The 19,771-nt window shown below is 38.9% G+C and overlaps 1 protein-coding gene across 1 annotated transcript in view; it reads right to left on the bottom strand.

Moving 5' to 3' along the window:
- The window catches only part of LOC137295782 (cilia- and flagella-associated protein 54-like), a 79,689-nt gene that overhangs the window by 35,396 nt on the left and 24,522 nt on the right, over positions 1-19,771 (bottom strand). Inside the window, exons 17-37 of the mRNA XM_067827323.1 lie at positions 18,681-18,931; positions 15,674-15,700; positions 14,081-14,285; positions 13,767-13,819; positions 13,496-13,660; positions 12,729-12,911; positions 12,080-12,172; positions 11,810-11,992; positions 10,746-10,888; positions 10,390-10,537; positions 9,939-10,094; positions 6,541-6,663; positions 6,132-6,435; positions 5,882-5,974; positions 4,811-4,937; positions 4,497-4,617; positions 4,157-4,237; positions 3,882-3,947; positions 2,846-2,950; positions 2,497-2,594; positions 2,134-2,354 (exon numbers count right to left, since the gene is read on the bottom strand). Of these exons, the coding sequence (XP_067683424.1) occupies positions 2,134-2,354; positions 2,497-2,594; positions 2,846-2,950; positions 3,882-3,947; positions 4,157-4,237; positions 4,497-4,617; positions 4,811-4,937; positions 5,882-5,974; positions 6,132-6,435; positions 6,541-6,663; positions 9,939-10,094; positions 10,390-10,537; positions 10,746-10,888; positions 11,810-11,992; positions 12,080-12,172; positions 12,729-12,911; positions 13,496-13,660; positions 13,767-13,819; positions 14,081-14,285; positions 15,674-15,700; positions 18,681-18,931 (2,946 nt within the window). The remainder of the gene's footprint in view (positions 1-2,133; positions 2,355-2,496; positions 2,595-2,845; positions 2,951-3,881; positions 3,948-4,156; positions 4,238-4,496; positions 4,618-4,810; positions 4,938-5,881; positions 5,975-6,131; positions 6,436-6,540; positions 6,664-9,938; positions 10,095-10,389; positions 10,538-10,745; positions 10,889-11,809; positions 11,993-12,079; positions 12,173-12,728; positions 12,912-13,495; positions 13,661-13,766; positions 13,820-14,080; positions 14,286-15,673; positions 15,701-18,680; positions 18,932-19,771) is intronic.

The raw sequence follows: 19,771 nt of genomic DNA, 5'->3' as shown, positions 1-19,771 counted from the left end.
AATACAAGGGTTTAAGTAAAGCTGTCACCCCAAGATGACGCTAACAATAATACTGCCTGGAGTAGTTTATTCAATCCCGCAGACATAGAGGCTAGATGCTCCAAGATGAATTGTTGATCCTTCTGAGTGGTGAGTGCAGAGTGCAGAGAGGATCATCATATCTTCTTCAGTCTCTAGACTGCTGAACGTGGAGATGAGAGCCTCGTTGATAGCCCTGGAATAGGCAAGTCCGAAGACGGTACACCGAGTGGTTGTATCCAGTTGACCCAGTTGCTTTTCCTCCACTTTGCTGTATCTGTCGCAAGTCTCATTGATGAGCTTATAGTCCTCATCTATATGAAGTAGTGGGAATTGACGAGCACTGAAGATTGCAATGTGTTGCTGCTGGTACTTGGTCACCATCTGGAAGGCTGCTGACAAAGTTTCTGGGATTGTAGATATCGGCAGAATCGGAGGAAATGTCAACATGTCGATGTCCTTGTTACTCAACTTATAGGTTTCAATTAATTTCAATGGACGAGGTACAACCGGTTGGTAATCCATGATGTGATCTCTGAGTTAGAGTGATGTGTGATAGACATCGGTGACGTCTATCCTTGTCCATCAAATCCTTGCGAGTAGGGATCAATGTCCATGCAGCGAACGTCAGAATGATCCTCCTGTCTGTTTGTATTCCTGGAATGATTGTCATTCCAGTGAATGCTTGCCGCTGTATACAATGCATCCTCTTCATCCCACGGACCTAGTGCAGCGGATGAACCATCATGTAGGGTGACTGTAGTTGTAGCTGATGACTGACGTATCCGTTCCTCTTCAAAACGGCAATCCATCAGATATGAGTGGTGAACTGTTGCATGAGGACGCTGGTGTCCAGTGACTGTGGTGCAAGCAGCAGTGGTTGATTCGCAGAAGCATCTGATGTGTTGAGTGTAGACGTTGTAGCTGTGTGAGTAGAAAGTAGACTCTCTGAAGATTGTAGCGTTGTTGTTGACATAGTTGATGAAGGTCTAGCAGGGACTGAACATTGATCAGGCATGCTGATGATCTGTACCTCAGGAAGTAGAAGTGGAGGTTCCTCATAGATCTGACATTCTTCAGAAGGGATGATCTCATCACCGAAGGACTTCATGCAAGATGTTGAGTGTAGTTTCAGCGCTGATCTATTAGTTGAAGACTTAGTCTTTGACAGTGACGATTACCTCAATTTCTTAGGATGAGATAATCACAATTTTGACAATGTCCCCTTCTGTGATCTAGATGAAATCTCGCTGGTATCTCGACCAAACCCCTGGGGTACATCTAGCTGATCACTAAAATCATGAATGTCAGCAGTGATTAACATATGGTTGGTTACTAGACGCAGAATCAACCGATTTATTAGACATGACTTGAAAGAGTCTATGTTGTTTGTCCTTAGCACACCTTTGAACAGTATATAAATACACTGTAAATTCTGAATCATTGGGAGCATGATTTCATTAACTGAGATCAAATTGATATACTTCAACAATAATTTTACATCATGATGATAATAAGTACAATCCCAAAACTGAATACAATACAATTTAGATTAAAGGACCGAAATATAACCAAAAACTTATCGACGTATCGTGACCCAAAGTGCCTCCAACCATCCTTGTTGTGCAATGAAAGAGAGCGTGACAAGCATGGCTGGTCATGTGATCGTATTAACAGGAAAGGGATGCTTCCCGTGGGTGGGTGTGTTTTGTACATCAGCTTCAGTTACAAGGGAACTTCAAGGGATTTCAAGTGTTCCACTATCTTTGCAGAAACATACAATTTATGATACCAACACAAAGACTCCTTAGTAAATCCTGACCCCTACATATTTATAATCTGTTATGTAACTGGCCCCTCTGAAACTGTACAGACTTGTCTTTGATTCTCTTCAGCTAGATAGCTAGGAGGAGTGCAATGACAGTGCCAATATCAAATTCTCAGGGAACATTGTTTTAAGACATATATAAAAACTTGCATCATCTCCCAAGCTGTCACTGAACAGAACAACAAAAGTACTTAACTTATCAAGCACATCACAAACATTTGAAGAACTGTTTGAATCTATGTCAAAATACACCAGTTGATTAACTGAAGTCAGAAGTTAATGCCCACCAGTAGCAGCAGCAGCAGCAAACTCAATGCCTGTAGTTTTTGGTCGGTCCTGCTCCACAGCAAGGTCAAGGGCATTTAAAGCTGACACTGGTTCATCACTCTTGCGTGGCGAGGCTGCCAGTCCAAGAGCAGATGTTTGTCGAGCTGGGCCACCCTCCCAACCCACAATCAGGGTTCCAGCTGTCTCAAAGGTGAACCATTCCTGGTCCAGGAAGGATGTTCTGCAGACATCAACATGATGCATATATACAAACAGTTATAGTTTTCCTGTTTATGGTTCAACAAGATGCTTAACTAGCCTACTTATGTAGAGCAGTCAAGGACCAGTATTGAAGAATATGGAGACACAGAGAGCTGTCTTACTTGTACATGTTGCAGCTGGATGAGCCCAGGACTTTCTCCCTCTTCTCCAGCTTCTGTAGGAATGCCCCAAAGTGACTCAGTCCCTGCACGATGTTCAGCTGCATCACAGGAAAGTTATAGACGCAAATGACAATGAGAATGAGAGCTTTCGGAATTATTTCATTCTTGTATTCCAAACCACTTATACTATCTGTACATTCAGATTGTTAAAAATAAATATACTTTCTTCATATGAAGGATGTCACTTTAACATTTCATGACATGGAACCAATGGAGGACACCATTCTTTTATAACTGTGCAGACCTAAGGCAAACAATAAGTTTAACTGAGACACTTGTGCAGCAGTACCTGAGTCCTCCATGGCAGTTCATCTGTGCTGATCTTCCTCATCCGGCGGCGACGGTTAGCAGTGCGGTAAGCATCAGGTAGGTACAGCCCCAGCTTCTCTAGGGCCTGTCAAACATGTAACACCAATTAAATCACACTGTAGATTCACTACTCAACACATTAAACACAACTACATCTAAGCAAAACAATGTTGTTCTAACCATTCTTGAAGAATTGCCCAAGTCAAACCTTTGTGCAGATCGTGCATTAACACACATGCATCACAAAGTACAGACCTATTTCTGAATTGTGTGTGAGTGAAGGAGGGTGGTTAAAGATACACTGTAGCTAACTACAAACTGAAGCTAGTTGTTGAATACATCTCTCTACAGGTAGATCTGGTCAACTCCAACTGAGCTCTTTAACAACTCCAGTATATACCTTGCACCTTGCTATAAATTACAATGATTTCCAGTACAGCCTTTCTTTCCACCAAGTGCAGATGGGTAATTTTTTAGACATGGTATCTGGTTAGGTATGTATTTCCATGCTACAAGTGCTTGTGGTTCCATGCATGGTTGTGATACCACAGAGTTTCAACTTACATTCTCAATATTTCGGAGATTTTCCAGTATTAACTCAGTTTCACTCTTGTATGCATCAAGAAACAGAGGCAGGCAGTTTGTTATAGCATGGCGATGAAAGAGAGCACAAAACATGTGACATATACTTTGTGTTTAGTCTGTAGACTCCTTTTAAGATAAAATAATGTCCCTCCTTCAACAATATACTAACAATTAACTGATTAACCTTATGCAAAAAACAAGATAACTTACACAGGCAAGAAATTCATGTTCTTACATGAAAACTACGTGCTGTGGTTAAAGGGACGGCTCTAGGGTTATCCTTCTCAACACCACTAAGACAATAGTTGTACTGATAAACCCTCAGAATTCTACTAACTATATTTATATTTCAGAACAACCGTTTACCTTGGCTGTCATAACCACTGAGTTTACACTATTTTCACATCTCTTTGTTTGTTTGAGAGACTCACCTTCAACTCAGCCTCCTCCTGGGCGTGACGAGCTGCATCTGTCATGTGAGGGGTGATGCCGATGGGCTAGCAAAGGACATACAATGAATACAGTCAGAAAGAATAATATATCATGACAGGAGTCTTGTGAAAACAACAACATTAAACACACTTGCTTTGAATGAAATTACCAGCTGCCTCACGACAGACTTACGACAAACTGAGTCATGGTTTTGCTGGAAATACGAAACAATCTGCCAATCACTATAACAATGTCTCACTTGATAGTGACTTACCTTATATTTTGCCTTCTTCTTTGATCGTCCTCCTGCCTTGCCTGGCCCTGTCGGCTTCACACTGCCTCTTGGTGTGGGTTCCTGTCAACATGTCAGAGGAAGTCTCCTCAGCAACATCATGGGCATCAGATTCAACATGCATTCTATTGATACTCATGTATTTCTCATGGAAACATTCAACTATTCCTTCCCTGGCCCTATTATCAATGAAAGAATCATTTCAGATATTATTTTCATTAATTTTTTCAAGGAAATTTGAAGATTATTGAGCAGCTCATCAACTAATTCCACAAATCAACAGCATGCAGAAATATCTGCAGTGTCTGACCATCCTATCCACCTTGTCCTTGCTGTACTCCACCATGGCTGCAGCAAACTTCTTGGGGTCATCTCCACCTATAGTGATCACTCCGGGCTGTTTGCTCATAAATACTCGGTTGCCAATGATCTGTTCATTTCGTCTGTCAAACAAGAAATGGTAACATCCTTTAATTATTTACATGAAATAACCTCATTCTTAAATAAATATGCTTATCTTCCAAATTATCCACTGTACTCTGATATTGTCATAGGTTTTGCGCATATTGGTGACAAAGGGTTCTTTATCTCCTGCATGTACAAATGACCTGTACAGGTGTACATTGGAACACCTACTTGGACAGCCAGTTGATGGAGTCCTCGCACCAATCCACCACCTGCTCTGCCAGACCCTCTGTCAGTCCTTTCTGGGCAACATGTACAAAGAACTCCAGGTAGCGTGCCCGGCGCTTGAACTTCAACACTAGAACAACATGACAGCTGCATTAAATCAAGACCTATTTGATGTCCTTGTGGCAATACCATTTTTTGTACATTTTATCTGAGTAAATATTGTATTGTTTTTAAACAGTTTAATTGTGATAGTGATCCTGGATTAGGCTTTTATTTGAGTATGTATGGTATTTGTCATCAGCTTGATTGTCCCATGCTGGACCTGGGCTCCATAGCGGGAGAATACAGTTTTAATAGTTCACTCAGGGGGAAAGTTAATCCTTGATCCTCCACCTCTCTAACCTTCCCTGCCTTCATGTTTTATTAGGATAGAATAGGTCAGCATAATATAGTTAATTACTTACAGATGGGAAGACATTCTCACTCACTTGAGTATATGTACCACATAATTGGTAGATATTTTATCCTTCTAATGGATGACACAAATATGTGAAGAATGTGAAGAGAGTTTTTATGTATTTTCTATCACAAAAGTGACATTATGATTGTTATATTATGCCGCTGTATAATCTACATCATCCTTTATGAGGGGCTGGGAAAGAGAACTTTGACAATGGGCCATTTTCAGGATTATAAGCCATTTTCTGGATTTAGTATAGGCCACTGCCCTTGTATCTATAGTAAACTTTCAAATTTTAATGGACCATTTTTCAATCTGATGTGCAAAATGGTCTATGGCCCCTGCCTTTCCAAATCCCTGCTTTATGTGACCTGCATTTAATTATTACTCATGTCTTATCATGTAAACTGCATCAATTCCAATACCTCACCGAGTATATTGTGACATATAAACTGTTATGTGCAAGGTCCTAGACCATTATACATGCAGATATGATATGACCGTTTCATAAATCGTCATTATATTACAGGGTGAAAACAAATATGCCTGCTGTTATCCCAGTTGCTTAGTGTAAGGCATATGGACAATTAGAAAGGCCCAAATTAGAGACCTACCTTCTCTGTAGGCCATCTTGCTGGGGAGGTAGGCAATGTATGCATGGAGGATGCTAGGATCTTCATTGCCCGTCAGCTCATGTTCATTGTGAGCTAAAATCATGGAAACATGATTATGTCCAAAGAACATGTCAACTGACATGAGAACATCAAAAGCATTTTCATTAATCATTCATTTAAAGGCACAGACACAATGCAATCTACCTGCTTCCAAAAGTATACAAGCTTGATAAGTGAGTTTGTGACTTACAGGCCTTTGTGAGGCTGAGTATGTGTGCAGTGAGTGCCTTGAGTTCCTCATTGATTGGTCCATCTGTTTCCTCCTTGTTCAATGTGCTCTGTCCGATGCGTTTCTTGGTCTTCTTCTTCATGGCCTGCAGGGTGATGGATCCCACATCTGTGTTCTCTGTCGCTACAGTTGTCGTATCCCCCTTCTCAGGTTCACCACCCTCCACCTTGGAGGGCTTCTCCTCCGGCATCTCCGTCGCCAGCAGCAGACGGCCACTTTCATTGATGCTGCTTGCAAGAGTCTTTTGTCCCCATGTACGCAGAACCTGATGGAAACATCAAGTTTAGAAAAGCAGATTACCATATACTGATCATTTGATGATTGTAAATGTCTACCCAGTGTGCTGCTGAAGGACAATGTAATGGTTTACCTTTGCCATGTGGAATGTGATACAGGCAGTCATGTGATGGAGACTGTCTGCAATGTTGCCCTGACGTTTCTGTATGAGCCCAGCTGGGATTTCCTGCAGCACTGCATGGCATCTCTGCAGGACCTAGTGATATAAAGAAGTGGAGGAGTGAGAGAGCACTTCAGGCTATCACTAAAAATCATGTACTGGGTACTGGTGGTCTTCAGATTAATATAATCTGGACAAAAGAAGGTCATTCATCCTTATCTTAAAGGTCACATATACTCTAATAGGGTACAAATGCAAAATCACTTGCTGACATCGTTAAAAATTAAACCCTGTCATTAAAACTGCTCATTTCAATCTTTAATTACCCTAAATCGACCTTTTTGTCAACAGTGCACAATTCTCAACCGCAAATTAAATTTCAACCAATCAGAGCGGAGTGTCTCTGTGACGTAATAGTGGGTATAGAAATGAGGGTCTGTGCAGTATTCATCTACATTTCAGGGGTTAAACTATTTTGTTTACAGGTTTGTACAAAACCTGAAATCGCGAAAGCTGTTGCAAAAAATGAAAGCTATATGTTCTCACAATCTACTATCATTTAGTTTTGTCTCCTGTTTTGCCTAGTTTTCGAGTTACAACCCTTGTTTTCATAGACGATTCTGTCAAAATCACTTGGTGTTGCTAGGTTGTAATCCATGTTAGGTGGTATAAACCTACACGTTATTTGTCATTATTCACTTGATGCTCAATTAATGAATTTACAACAGGTATAATTAGTGGTAACGCCACTTAGATTACCCGACAAAGGCCCCCATTTGGCATTTCTTTTGTCTGGATCGATCAAAGGATTAACCGATAACACGCTGATTGATTAATTAGTTTTATGGGGATTTAAATGGGGGATTTGTCGAAAGGTAGTGTTTAAGTATGTACATTTACTAATCTATACTGAATACACTCTGTCGTGTCTGTGTCTATGTAAAACAACACCCTTCTTTCAAAGGATTAACCGCCAATACATTGATTGATTGCTCATTATTGGCTAACCAAATAACTTTTTAAAAAGAATGACGCACATTATGCAATTAGTTGCCAGGTGTGCCATCTTGGGTAACCAATAAAACTATACAGCAATGTGAAAAACCTGAAACGATACATCAAGTTTTCGTATATTAGACTGTTAAAGACACATCTTTTGGGAAATCTGCAGATGAATTATATATCACTTGTTTTTGTGGATATTGATGGATACATTCCTCGAAGAAGGTAATAGCTTGACATTGCTCCTATAACTTTAATTTTAATATTTGCATTTTTCTTTTTAATAAGTTGTCATAGCTTTCAACAGAATCATTGTTTTCGTTGTTAAGTGTAATGATGCAGACGACATACACTAGGGCGTGCGTGCGAATTATGATTCATATAGGAAAACTATGAAATGTCTACATATTACATTCCTGTTATACATTCGCAGATCGCTGCATTTTATTAAGTTCCAAAATGCATGCAAGTATGATCATAAAGTAATTAGGATTACGAAACCAAGTATAAAGACGTATATTTACAAGTGTACATACTGGTGAGTGAACGTTACAAACCAAGTAAATTTAGCAAGTGAAGAAATTTAATGCGCAGTATTTTCATTTTGACCCCGACCTCGCTTAGGTTATGTTACAGGTTGTGTCATGCAAACTCCTTTTGGTAATGATTCAAATACACATTTATGTTGTTTTGATTTTCTAACTTGATGAGAACAAACCATACATAATCTCATTAATTCAAATGGATTTGACTTCAAGATTTTAAAAAATAGCGGCACCCTGTCTTGGGATGAATGCTATTTAAGTGTTTTCACCGACTTACAAAGGGACAATTACTTTCTACTGGTAGTAAAATATGGATTTTATTGATGGACAATAGGATTTTGCATGACATTGCTTATAACATAACAATTTCACTCTTGGAAGTGAGGTGGAGGTCAATATAACATTGCTTGCAATATAAACGTCACTTCGACCACAACCTTGCTTCCTTGGAAGAAGTCCTTATGTTAAAAGTTGTGTCATGCAAAATCCTTTTGGCCATGATTCAAATGCATATTCAACTACCAGTAAAAAGTAGTTTTGATTTTCTAACTTGATGAAAACAAATCACAATCTCAATAATTCTAAAAGACTTTAGCCCGTAACTTCACGATTTTCAAACATGGTGGTGCCCTGTCTGAGGATGAATGCTATTTAAGTTTGTTTTCACTGACTTACAAAGTCAAAATTACTTTCTACTGGTAGTAAAATATGTATTTTATTGATGGACATTAGGATTTTACATCACATTGCTTATAACATAACAATTTCAGTCTTGGAATTGGTCAATATAATATTATTTACAATAATATTGTCACTTCGACCACAACCTCGTTTCCGAGGAATAAAGCGATACATCCATGCAAAATCCTTTTGGTCAGCAATGTGTAGTAAGCAGTCTTTATTTTATAAACTCAATGAAACTTGAACTCCATTTTCTATCCTGGAAGCGTGGTTGGGGGCGAACTATCCGATTTAGTATATACCACAGGCTTCCACAAAGCTCACTTCACACACACTAACAACCAATTTAAGCACAAACTACGGAGTCTGGTGGAAATGTGTGCATAGTGACACCATCATCCGACCCCAAGGAACAATTGACGGCAACACAACAATTCGACATGTCTTTGGTGACATTGAGAAATCAGCAAAATGATGAGCTTCCTACACATTTTCTATACATTTAACTGGAAACCGTTCCTTCTATGATGTCACTGTAGGGCTCTGGCGACAGAGTTACGTAACCTGTCTGCGGTTTCGTTTGCAGTCGAGAGAGAAGCAGATGGCTTTTTAGCAACTTTTAAGCGGTTGGTATTAATTAACCACAAGTTTCTTTTTAAAAAAAATGGTGTTTTGTTTATGACTAACCAAAACTCTTTCATATGCAGTGATAAAAAGAGTACCAAAAAATTGAGTTTAGTGGTCCTTTAAGTGATACTGAACAACAGTGACGTTTAAGCTGACTAAGAGTTGGCACCATTCGACCATTCATGATACCTGTTCCCAATTTCAGCTTCTTTCGACATTCCTCCGTATAAAGTTTGATACAAGGTGTTGTGGGTTTGATGTAAAATATTTGATATTCTCTGAAACGGGTATTCAGTATCCTTGAAGAGTGTAATGAGTGAGTTTAGTGTTATGCTGCTTTTAGCAACATTCCAGCAATGTCATGGTGGTGAACACTAGGGCTTTACACATTGTTCTCATGTGGGAAGCTGAACCTGTGTCTTTGGTATGATGAGCACACGCTTTAACCACTAGGCTACCACCACTACTCAAGCACCACCATTTACATCAACAGAGAAAGCAAAGCTGTACACTGACTTGTATGACAGCCAAGGAGGGAATCTTGTAGAAGAGGAGTGGGGCTAATAGACCATAGCACTGTATCACTGCTTGTAGGGCCAGGTTGGCTTCATTCAGCCACCCAGCCAGTTCTATAGCTACCAGCATCTTCTCACACTCAGAAAGGCGTCGTATCTGTAACAGACAGCACTACATGTGAAAAGCACTTCTAAACAGTAAATATATTCAAAGCATGTAATTGAGCGATGAATTATTCACACACTTGTCATTGAGCAGGTTTGTTACACAGACCTACCTGTCCAGCATAGGGAGGGGGTTGTCCATACACTGTCCAGCATAGAGGGGGGTTTGTACACACAGACCTACCTGTCCAGCATAGAGGGGGTTTGCCCACACACTGTCCAGTGTAGAGAGGGGTGTTGTTCACACACTGTCCAGCACAGAGGGGGGTTTGTCCACACAGACCTACCTGTCCAGCATATAGGGGTCCTCTGTCACACAGGCCATCACAGAACAGCTGCCCATTGCGGACATTGATGTCCACACTGATGAAGATAGCTGTAAGGAATTGCCTCAGCAGAACCGGTGAGGACAAACACACAGCATGCTGGTTTAACCTGAGGGAAATGCACAATTAGTCAGTAAGGCAATAATTCTCTTCATCTCAATCCTATTCTAATTGGGGGACCAAGCAGTATTTACACAAGATTTGTCATAATGGTGTAACTTTCTTGCTTGAGACATCAGACATATATCATGTGCAATAGGCTAGTCTTCCCTGCAAGAAAGTGTGCTGAAGCATATCAGATGTGTGTTTTCACTGACCTGAGGAGTGTGAGTCTGTAGTCCTTGTTAACGGAAGTGGTATAGGTGGGTCCCTGTGGAGAGGGCTTTTCTGCTAGGAAGTGATCCCATAATACATCACAGGCATGCTGGGCAATGTCATACACTCCAACTTGATAGGCAATCTGACAAGGATAAAGCAACAGTGTGGCATTACAGTGTTGTCTGAAGGTGCCTAGTGGTACACATTGACCTGACCTTTATGTTACAATTCAGCTTGATAAGTATCATCCTATAGTACACTCTGCATCAAAGTATGGGGCAAAAAGTTCACTACCTGCAACTGTAATACAGTGTTCACGAATGGTGTTTCAAAGTAACACCGCATTGGGTCCTGTGAGTTTCAGATATCTGTCTGACCCACTGAAAATTCACAGGACCCACAGAATAAAATTAAACAAACATTTCAGAGTTAACATTTATCATATTTAGCATTGAAATTAACATTATATAATGACAAACATTTTCAACATAAATACATAAACAGTGAACAAGTGTCACATGCCATAAAAAAAACAACTTCAGACAAAGTCATTGTGATCTATTCAGTCAGACACTGGGGCCAGCAGTTTGGGGACCAGCAGTTTGGGGACTTCTGTCAGAGGGTCAGACACTATTCGTGAACACTGACTGTAATGTTTCATATTAATCATTTTACAATCAGTTCAAATGTAATCAGAGTCTGACTTATTATATAAAAACAGTATCTTGTTTTTATCAATTATGAGGCAACATTCTTTTATTGTCTTACCCCAAAAAAGATCAAGACAATATCTCAATATATTGCAAAAGTGAAAGGATCTGAAACCCTGCAAATGGATTACAACCAGACGCACACTGTACAAAATTAAGCCAAAGTCCTAAGAACTTATACAAATACATTCGGTTTACAGAAACAAAGCATCCATATCATACAATTGAAGTCATAAGAATATCTGCAAGGCAAGAAGAACACATTATTTTAAAGACTAGTCTGCATTACAGTTGATCCACAGGATTCCAATGATGCCTGTAAGTCAAACTCGACATGGGCAGTATGTGTGTACCTGGGTGAGGAAGGCCCAGGTCATGAGAACTGGCAGAGGGTGGGATGCTAGGATGGGTTTACTGGTCTCTCCCACACTGTCTCCAATCAGCTTGCCGGCAGACGTGTACGCACCAACAGCAAACACATAGCGCTCATTGGGTTTCAGTCCTGTTGCCTTCAGTTCACATCGGAATGATGGCACCTGCAGAAACCAGAAATACATCAACAAATCGCTATCAACCATCATGAACCAAAATATGAAATAAAGAATTTTAAAAATCTCACTGACCTCTTCTCCAGTTCCATCTAGGAAGTAGTCATTGATCCTGACCTTGACATTGCTGCCACTTGCCGATCGACCAAAGAGCCGGTACCACGCAACCTGTTACAGACAAACAATTTTAAAAAGCTGAACATTGACTGAAAACTATTCAGGGCAACATGTACAAACCAATGGCTCTGGTACTGTTTGGTCACATGAGCAGCACCAGTGTTCTGAGGGATCCTGAGGGGTCCTCCACTATGATACTAGACAAGGAACCTTAACTTTCATGATTAAGTTCCAGTAATGAGCATTGAGACATTCATGACATGCAGTCTGACAAATATCCTACATACAGAAGAGCTAAATGAGCTGATTGTGCAAAGTTCAAACAGACACAAACTGCTGCTTGATCACACTGTTCACTGTTTTACACCTGTATGTGTATTGGTGACGTTTAATGGCTTCTGTACAAAAATATATATGCAAGCCTCTACACTATCGGTCATATTCCCTAGATACGGCCTCAAACAATTATCACCTGTTTAAAAGGGGTTTAATGAGAACAAATACCAAGTTGCTATTGTGAAGAGCTAGCTGACACAGTATTTCAGCTCTATGTTTGCTAGTCTCTAAATGATTTCTCCTACTTTCACTCTAACAGAAGTATTGCTACCTTCTCTCCTCCTTGAGGTTCAAACGGTGCTGGTGTGAAGACCATGGAGTTGTCAGTGCGACACAGCAGGATAGGGGGTGGAGGAATCTTGGAGGTACAAGGTGACATCTCACTCAGATTCTTGTTCTCCAGGTACAGTCTCCTCTCCTCAGCCTCTGCTCGCTGGATCAGTGCCACAGACTCCTGGACGGGGGAAAAATGGCTGTTTAAACCAACATCATCTCCTAGGGTGATATTCTTTGCAAGTTGGGTGAATCTTGGGGCACCATACCATAAGAAACCAAACAGGTTTTACGTTGCCATCTAAAAACTGAACTGAAATATATGTACAAGTTTCCTATGCATTGTGAACATAGATTCCACTTTTCAAACAGTGTTTGAAATAACTTCAGTGCCTTGTGCAGAGGAATGGCAACACCAGTTTTTACTAAAATACAAATTTCTCCCTGTGACATAGCTTTTCTGAATATAATTGATTTTGTAGAAACAGTATGAAACTGTGTAGTGGTGTGTATTTTTTTTTATTGGTTTGACTCTAACAAAATGGGCCTGCAGATTTCATTCAGGTCCTGTAGATTTTAAAGCCTGCAGATGGCCACAGGCCCCGATGGCCCCGATGGCCAACTGGCAAATTAAAGTATTGCAAACACTGTTTTTAAAGCAGTTTCTAACTGTTATTTTCCTTTGGCACATTTGTTACCTATATCACGACAGATATAGTTATAAATTGAGAAGGACCTGAATTTTCAATAAACAGATTATCTTACCTCAAACATCTTCTTGACATGTTGTGAGGGGGCGCCCTCATTGCAGGACATGTGAGCCTGCTGCATGTACAGTAATGCCTTGGACAAACTGTTCTTGCTACACCGAGTGGACAGTTCATCAAAACTCTCAACATAGGAGTCCAACATACTGCCATTGCTATCCACCTACAGCAAGACAGGTTTATGTAATAAAAAACATGAAGAAATGAGGATCAAAGATAATCTACATAAAAATGTGTTTTTTTTGATATTCAAGGAATAACAGACTTACATAGTCTGAATCTATTCTCCTCTTGGAAGACTTGGACTCCTTGAGAGATGGATCTGGAATATACAATACAACAATGTTTAATATCATTGCCCCAAAAAGTGTTATGTACATGTTCACATGAGCATTTCACGGTGAGTGTTTGTGACGTCATAGCTAGTGTTTGAGTGTCAGCAAGATGTTCTCAAAAAATGTACTCTAGTGTTCCAAAAGTTTGGTTCACAGAATCTAGGAGATGCGTTAATGTGCACTTCATAAACGATAACAAGTGGTTTTATGACATTAGGATCAGTTCATGATGGAGATACTTGACTCACCTGGACCAAGAGATGACAGTTTCAGACAAACTCTGTGGTACATAAGGATCAGTTCAAGATGGAGATCCTTGACAGTGTTCCAGACAGCAGTTGCAGCACCTCGGTGACTCGGTGGGATCAGTTCTTCTACATTCACTTGACTATCATCAGATAATTCCGACACTTCCTTGGCTGCCTCCAGAGAAAACACCTCAGGGTTCAGGTCCTAAAGGTCAAGGTCATGGCATAACTTGTGCAGAAAGATGAACATACCAAGATAAATTACATTCTGTATATCATTCTTTATTGAATGAAACATTTAATAATGTCTTTGTATATGTGGTTATATACCAATGCATATCCTGGTGCATGACATGAAAGAATAATCCACTGTATATACCAGTAACATTCACAACATTGACAGTGAGATAATTGTCTACATACAAGCATTTAAATAAAAAAGTCACATTTCTCTACATACTACAAAGCTTTACGTAAATCATACAAAGCTAATAATATTCCTACTATTCAATCCTAGTTATATGTGCATGATAATCTACATCTGTATACACTTTCTGGAAATGAAAAGGTAATTATATTGTGCCAAAAGGAAAAGTGATTGGCAAAAACGTTTGTGCTTAGAAAACGTCATTGGTGCAGGTGCGAAACAATCTCATTCAAACTTGAAGATGAGTATCCCCATGCTGTCCTTGTGCTGTGATCTGTGTTAGCATATGATCACCTGCCCTCAGGTACTCAGAAAATTACTTCAGTAAAATTAGACAAATGAATTGTTAAAGAGATGAGGACGATCCATTTTGCTATCTGATTAAGAATGATGTTATTGTTCTACTCCATGTACCAATCATCATCACTTCACTTGTGATAAATGCAACTTTTTGTAACATGAAAAAAAATTATTTGAAATATTTTCATTTTTCACTGTAACTGATGCAGAACAAATTTCCAAATAAATGATTCTAAATGTTCCCACATAAAATCAAAATAATTTCTGTACTTAACAACAATACCATAATATGCACATGCAATGTTAGAATTAAAGATACATAGGAATAATACTTGTCAGAAAGGTCACCTTTTGGCTTTTGAATAATGCTGTCTGTCACCCAAAAAATGTTACAGAGAAGAAGTGTTAAGCTCTATGTTTCCAACTATTTAACTATGTTGTGAATATGTACATGTTTGAAGTTTCAAATATTATCAGAAAATAGTGCAAAGATAATTTTCTTTTGAACATTAAACCAGGGACAAGAAAAACAAAGATATTTCAATGTTTAGTTGAATGTTCAAAAATATAATTTCTTATCTGCAAAGAGTTATTTATTTTGTTCCAAATTTACATTACAGCATGTTCTGTCATGCTATTCCCAGTTGAATTAGATGTAATTGTTGCTGTTATCATTAAATAAGTTCTTCCCCAAATGGTTAATTTTATCAAATTGCAAGTCAGCAAACCAGTGAATAATAAAGGTGACCTGATGGCACTGTAACAAAAATGTAAATATTCTACAGATCACATACAATCTACATCTCAGAATCAAACTCAAAATCTAGCTGTCTAGATCAGTGTGTGCCACGCCTTCTTACACTCACCACCGATCCTGGAGCGTTCAACACACTCTGGAAACACAACACAAATTACACAAACAGAAACAACAGCATGTGTTTACACATTACACAGAAGAATAACACAGTACGTGTCTACATAGGTGATGTGTCAGAGCAGAGATGACAGTTTGTGTCTTGAGAATCAAGGTGAGATAAGACAAGAATAACACAGTATGTGTCTATAGTATTGACATGAGCTGAACGTTCAATAAATATGTGGTGATACACATACACAGAATGTGTTTACAGACTACATGTGTTTACGCAACAATAAAGAACATTACAAAACAGAAGTTACAGGCCCTTGATAATGGGAAGGTTAATGAAAATGACCCTGGATCCCTGAAAACCACATCTGTGATTTGTACAAACATGTCATATTAACTTAAGGGGAACAGTTCGGTCCACACAGCCTGACAGCCTGATATATTAGAGTCACCTTGACATGCCACACTGGATTTCATCTTTGAAAATCCTTCCAACTGTACAAAAAAACAAAACAAAAAAAAAACAACAATTTTTCAGCTACTGTAAGCAATTAAAGAAAGAACACATTTTAGTGTATGACCTTGAGTGTTCATTTTCAAATATCTTTCAAAATGGCATTCCTATGAGATTTAAGGCTCTTAAATCACACATAATAAACCTTGGTGGAATTCAATTTATAATTAAGAGAAATGGAATGTTCACATAACCTGCCATTGTTATCACAGAGATTGTCATATTCTAACTAATTTGAAGGACAAACAACAAATTAAACAAGGAGACAGTCATCAATATCCCCTGCAATGGCAAAACACAAGTTATGACTATGTCAAACGTTTTGATGTGTATATGGCAAAGTGGAAGGAGAGTGTTGAAAGGTCTTGAAGTACTGCTCCAGAGAATTCATTCGAAGCCAACTTGTTGCCATGGAAACACAAAACATATTTGATTCAGAATTTCAGAACTACCAAAAGGCACCAGTACACCACCAGATCTATCCATGTGCCAAGTTTGGTGAAGAAATAGTGAATGGTTGTGAAGTTCTGCTCCAGAAAAGAGCACTACCACCACATTCAGTTGAAGTCAAACTTGTTGCCACAGAATCCACAACAAATAAAATTTGTATCTGGATCTAACCATCAAATTGAACCATCTATTGAACAAACTTGATATGTGTACCAAGTTTGATAAAGCTAGCATGCATAATTTGGAAGATCTGCTCTGGACAAGTCAGTAATAATAGTAATGATAATAATAATAATAATCCATTTGAAATGCACATCCTGGCTAATTTAAAAAAGTAAAATGTTTCTCGGGCATCGGCACATCACTTTTTTTTGTGCACGTAACAATTTTTTCTTATCTGAAAATAATAATTTTGACTTGGCTGCGTGCCAATCATCCATTTGTCCACTATAAGAATGAGTGTCTGTAAGACTGAGTGTGACTGAATCTACAACTCATTAAACTTCCCAAGCTGTATTTCTGAGAGAAATAAATAAAAATGTGTTCCTCACTCGTTACTATTTTTTCTATAAAAAATATAAAAAAAATAGTCCTACCTCCCTTGTCACTTTAAAAAAAAATGTGCCCAAGAAACATTTAATTTTTTTCAAGCAGCCTCATGCATGCTCGAAGCACCAAGTGTTCGCACAACACAAGATCAAAATAAGTTCATTTGATATACTTCAACATGTAGGGTAGGCTTTTTGGAACAGATAAGTTTTCATGTTTGCTCTGAATTCTGAGTATGATGGTACAGTTCTAAGAGTGTGGCTCCATGGCTGCATAGAGCACAAAAAGTTATGGACAAACCGGATAATTTTTAATCTGAGGTATACACAAGTAGTTATGTAAAACAGATCTGATGGTTTGTACAGCTGGAGTAGTTCACAAAGATAATCAGGAGCACATGTCCTACATTTATAGGTGGTGCAGAGAGCTTTAACAGCAATTTTCTGACAGACAGGTAGCCAGTGCATGTTCTGAAGCACAGGTGTAACACAGAGTAAACTCCTCTTGCACAATTATTTTGGATTTGTTTAAGTTTTGAAACACTTGTGGAGCCTTGGCAAGTAAACTGTTACAATAGTTTAATCTAGACATTACACGAGACAAAACAAGGATTAGCGTTGATTCCTTAGTGAGATCATTTCTTATTGTTCCTATATTTCTTAGTTGTTGCGGGGGTAACGAATGACTTTCAAATGTGAATTTCTAGTTAACATAGATGTTTTTGTTCTAAACTGATGCATTTTCATCCTGATTATTTTGTACAATAGTTTCATGATGATCATTTGCAGTGTTACATATAGCTTTTTATGCATGTAAAAACTGGAGAACTGTTCATGATGCAAACTAAAATTTCCTTGGGATAATATAGAAATTATCTTATTTTAACCACTGCAGCAATACACTACATCCAAGAGTAGACATACACGTTAAATCAGCTTCAGTGTGATCATGATCTTGGGTGTATGTGCAAAACACTTACAACCTTTTCAGACTGCACACCTGCCCAGAAGATGACAAACCTGAAGTGGTCCAATTCTGACAAAACCTTAAAGCATTCTGCTCATACGTACATTGCAGTACACAATAAACTGTCGTGCTGTCGTTTATTTACCACAGTCAATACAACATGAATTTTGTGCATTGTCTGTATGATTTCCTGAAGTGGCATTTCTCCATACCTGTACAAATGAAGTAACTGATATCCAAATACTATTTCAGAAGTCGTTGATTGGCAATGATATATAGAGGACAGAAATGATAAAGACAAGTGAAAGAGACTTCTAATCAACACAACATTGTCCTGTCAGACACAGGATTTTTAGAAAGACTGTGGGAAAATAATACCTGTGACTTTTCCATGGGGATGGGTAATATGTAAGATGTCAGAAAATAGATGCAGGGAGGATACACACTTCCTGCAAACACCCATCCCTCCTCTTTCCATCCTGATCCACCATAGCATAGAATCTGTAGTACTTCAGGCAATACTCACCTTTATAAAGCTGACATCAGCAATGGATTTTCCATCATTGAGAGCAACTGCTTGTCTGGCAAATGAAACATTCTGCAGCCCAAGCTCCAGTATCTCCCTGGCCTGCAAAAGCTGTCCACGTGCTGTGATGTTGGCTGTTGAGGACAGCACGGATGTCCGACTCAGATACTGCTGACCAGTGAAGTTTGTGTCAGCTGCGGTGCCTAAGTCAGTCAGTGTTGTCTTAGAGTCCTTCAGGCCTGATCGGAGATCTGACAGACACAAAGTACATATTAGTCACAGACTCACCTCATTAACCTCAGTATATATTTGATTTTCTTTCAAAGTTAGAAATACGAAAAACATCAACCATTTTTTTTAACCATAAATATAAAGATACATGTATCTTATAATCATACCAGTATAGATTGATCCTCTATAAGATAGATTATTCTTGTGCCCATACAAAGAGAATGGTTGAAGAAAGCATGTTTATTATACACATGGTCAGCTGTTTCTTATGTCTCCTATACAAAGGGGCATACTAACAGAGCATAATCTTTGGGCACAAAATAGAATATATCAATAATGCAAAACTATATAGCACCAAGACACTTATATCATAGCATCTTAGAAATTCAATAATGATACTTTTATGGATAACAAGCTCTGTTATTTTGTTGATGCAACATATCGATATAGATTCTTGTTCCTTTCCCAAGGATGAATAGAGAACAATGTGTTTCAGATGACAACACATATAATGCACAAAATGGAAGACAAGCACAACAGTACATCAGAAAATATGAAACATCTCCTGAACAAGATGTACAGCACTGTCAGGTCAGAAACCAGTGACATTGGTCCAGGCAATGACTATTGACCTGTCCCAGTCCTCCAAGATGTACAGTAGTGTCAGGTCAGAGACCAGTGACATGGGTCCAGGCAGTGACTGTTGACCTGTCCCAGTCCTCTAAGATGTACAGTAGTGTCAGGTCCAAAACCAGCAACATCTGTCCAGGCAGTGATTATTGACCTGTCCCAGTCCTCTAAAATGTACAGTAGTGTCAGGTAAGAAACCAGTGACATGGGTCCAGGCAGTGACTGCTGAC

This window comes from Haliotis asinina, chromosome 9 (genome assembly GCF_037392515.1).
Source record: "Haliotis asinina isolate JCU_RB_2024 chromosome 9, JCU_Hal_asi_v2, whole genome shotgun sequence".
Lineage (NCBI taxonomy): Eukaryota > Metazoa > Mollusca > Gastropoda > Lepetellida > Haliotidae > Haliotis > Haliotis asinina.
The sequence above is the reverse complement of the archived record's forward strand: the minus strand, read 5'-3'. Positions and strand labels throughout refer to the sequence as shown.